The 2,871-nt window shown below is 41.3% G+C and overlaps 1 protein-coding gene across 1 annotated transcript in view; it reads left to right on the forward strand.

Moving 5' to 3' along the window:
• Positions 1-1,273, forward strand: part of htr1aa (5-hydroxytryptamine (serotonin) receptor 1A a) — a 2,225-nt gene extending 952 nt beyond the window's left edge. Inside the window, exon 1 of the mRNA XM_035787477.2 lies at positions 1-1,273. This exon is cut by the window's left edge and continues 952 nt beyond it. Within this exon, the coding sequence (XP_035643370.1) occupies positions 1-733 (733 nt within the window). The 3' untranslated portion in view covers positions 734-1,273.
• Positions 1,274-2,871: the final 1,598 nt, after the last annotated feature.

Below are 2,871 nucleotides of genomic sequence, written 5' to 3' on the forward strand. Positions count from 1 at the left end.
GCTAGGCTGGAGGAAAGCCGAGGACAGGGCGAACCCGGACGCCTGCACCATCAGCCAGGACCCGGGCTACACCATCTACTCCACGTTCGGAGCTTTTTACATCCCGCTTATCCTCATGCTGGTCCTCTACGGGCGGATATTCAAGGCAGCCAGGTTCCAAGTTTGGAAAACTGTGAAGAAATCGGAAAAGGCAAAAGTGTCGGACAAGTGCTTGGCCGTGTCGCCGGCTATTTTTCACAAGAAGATCAACGTAGAGGCGGGGGGAAAGAACTGGAAACACAGTGTGGAACCTACATCCAAGCCTTCGTGCGTAAACGGCGCGGTGAACCACGGGGAGAACTGCGAGTCGTTGGAGATCATAGAAGTTACCAACAATTCTAAGAACCACCTGTCTCTCCCCAACACTCCACAGTCCTCACAAGAGGTTGAGAACAGGAACGAAAAGAACGCTGAGGCTAAGAGGAAAATAGCTCTGGCCAGGGAGCGGAAAACGGTAAAGACGCTCGGTATCATCATGGGGACTTTTATTTTCTGCTGGCTACCGTTTTTCATCGTGGCGCTGGTCTTGCCTTTCTGTGCGGATAGCTGTTACATGCCAGAGTGGCTGGGTGCCGTTATCAACTGGCTGGGCTATTCGAACTCTCTCCTAAACCCGATCATTTATGCCTACTTTAACAAAGACATCCAAAGTGCTTTCAAAAAAATTATAAAATGCAAATTCCATAGACAGTGAGCCGTTCATCAGTAAAGTGTTTACGTTTACTTCATTCCAATGATGGAGTTTATGAAACGCACAAAAGCAACGTGTTATTTTCAGGGACTGTCTCTAGCCGACGGTGTGAATTAGAAACATAATAGCCTATGGGTCATATACAGTGAGACGTGGAGAGAGACATGCAGTATATTTGTAGGCCTATTATGCTGTGTACGCTGCTCCTGTGTAGCATATTCGATGTTGTAGATATCTGCAAGGCATCGTTGTATTCCCATGTAAGACGTGTTATTCAAATACAATTCACAGAATTCATGCATTCCATTCACGTGACCTGGTCTCAGAGCATTTCGTATTATTCTGTACGTAAATCCGAGACACTATATTTAGTATGATATGTTACGTTTCGTATGGTATGTATCCACGAGACACGAAGGTTTCCGTCCTACATCATACCAGCTTTGTAGCACTGAAACAATAAAAAACAATCGAAATACTACAACTTCTGCGTGTAATGTCCACTCTTTAAGCACCAACATAGAGGGAAGCTTTCAATGACAGTTGAAAAATAAATCAAAGAAAGACAATTAATATTTGAGATTCAATTATTTGAATATAATCTGTTATTCTGGAATTCAGGTGATTAATTTCAAGCACGGCCAATTACGCACAGACAGCCAATTAGGCATTAGGCATTTTTTTAGGCAATGTTGAATGAAGCTTAGCTCTAATACCTACACGGACAGTTAACGCATAAGTATATATATGAGACAAATTGAAGAATATAGTTGACTGAATATGAAATTATTTTCAGAGGTGTGAGATATTGATGTTATTGGGTGAGAAACCTATGTATGGGTGTTGCATTGATCTGAAAAGTAAATGGGTATCGAGCTAAACAGTTGCAACAGTTACATCTTCCATCAACTCCATCTAATGCAAAATGAGATGTGCAATTTTCAAAAACGGAAACAGCCATTACAGTTCAGATAAGGTTAAAAGGATGGGATCTTTCTGTCGCACGCACGCACACGCACACGCACACACACACACACACACACACACACACACACACACACACACACACACACACACACACACACACACACACACACACACACTACAGAGGCAGGCAGGGGCTTGTGCCATTGGAATGGGTTCAGAGCTCGCTATAAAGGTAACATTAACTTGAGGCACCTTGAATTGCATTACAATAACGATTCTAACCACATACATAATGCAGTACATTGATTCTAACCATACATTTAAATGCATTATGTAGATCAGAACGTTTCATATAAATATGTAACAGATCCTAAAATTACTCAGAAATGCATTGCGTTCGAATCACAAACTCTCTATGGCACCTAAAAATGAATACATCAGAAAAAGACAAACAGTGGAATAGGTTACACATTATTTTACAGAACCATCACTGACGCCGAAGCAACACCGCTGTTTGGCCTATCCTCGTAGCAATACAGCTAGCAGCTGTAGTCATAATGTGGGTGGATGTGGTAGACTGGAGGAGCATGGAGCATGTCTATTCTCCCCCTTACATTAACCATAAGGAAAATATACACCTGACCTCAGGGCAGTGAAGTAACTTAAAGGTCCAATGCAGATGTTTTTGTCTCAATATCAAATTGTTTCTGGGTAACAATCAAATACGTCACTGTGATTGTTTTTTAACAAAAATTGTCAAAAAGAAACAAAGCTTCTGTCTCAAGCGATAATTTAGCTAGGACTGCCTGGGAGTGGTCTGAGTAGGGAGGGAAAACTGAAAACTAGCTGCTATTGAAACTGGAACTCTCTTTCTTATTGGTCTATTTACTTACCGCCTGGTAACGTCACCAGGCAGGCCAAACTCCATTCTACCAAAACAGGCTGACATTTCAGCCAGTCTTTTCAAACAGCTCTTACACTAAAATGGCATTATCATAATTTTCACAATTTCACAGTATTATTCCATCTTCATAGTGTAGAAAAATGTATATACAGTGGGGAGAACATGTATTTGATACACTTACGATTTTGCAGGTTTTCCTACTTACAAAGCATGTAGAGGTCTGTAATTTTTATCATAGGTACACTTCAACGGTGAGAGACCGAATCTAAAACAAAAATCCAGAAAATCACATTGTATGATTTTTAACCAA

This window comes from Oncorhynchus keta, chromosome 14, assembly GCF_023373465.1.
Source record: "Oncorhynchus keta strain PuntledgeMale-10-30-2019 chromosome 14, Oket_V2, whole genome shotgun sequence".
NCBI classification, from domain to species: Eukaryota; Metazoa; Chordata; class Actinopteri; order Salmoniformes; family Salmonidae; genus Oncorhynchus; species Oncorhynchus keta.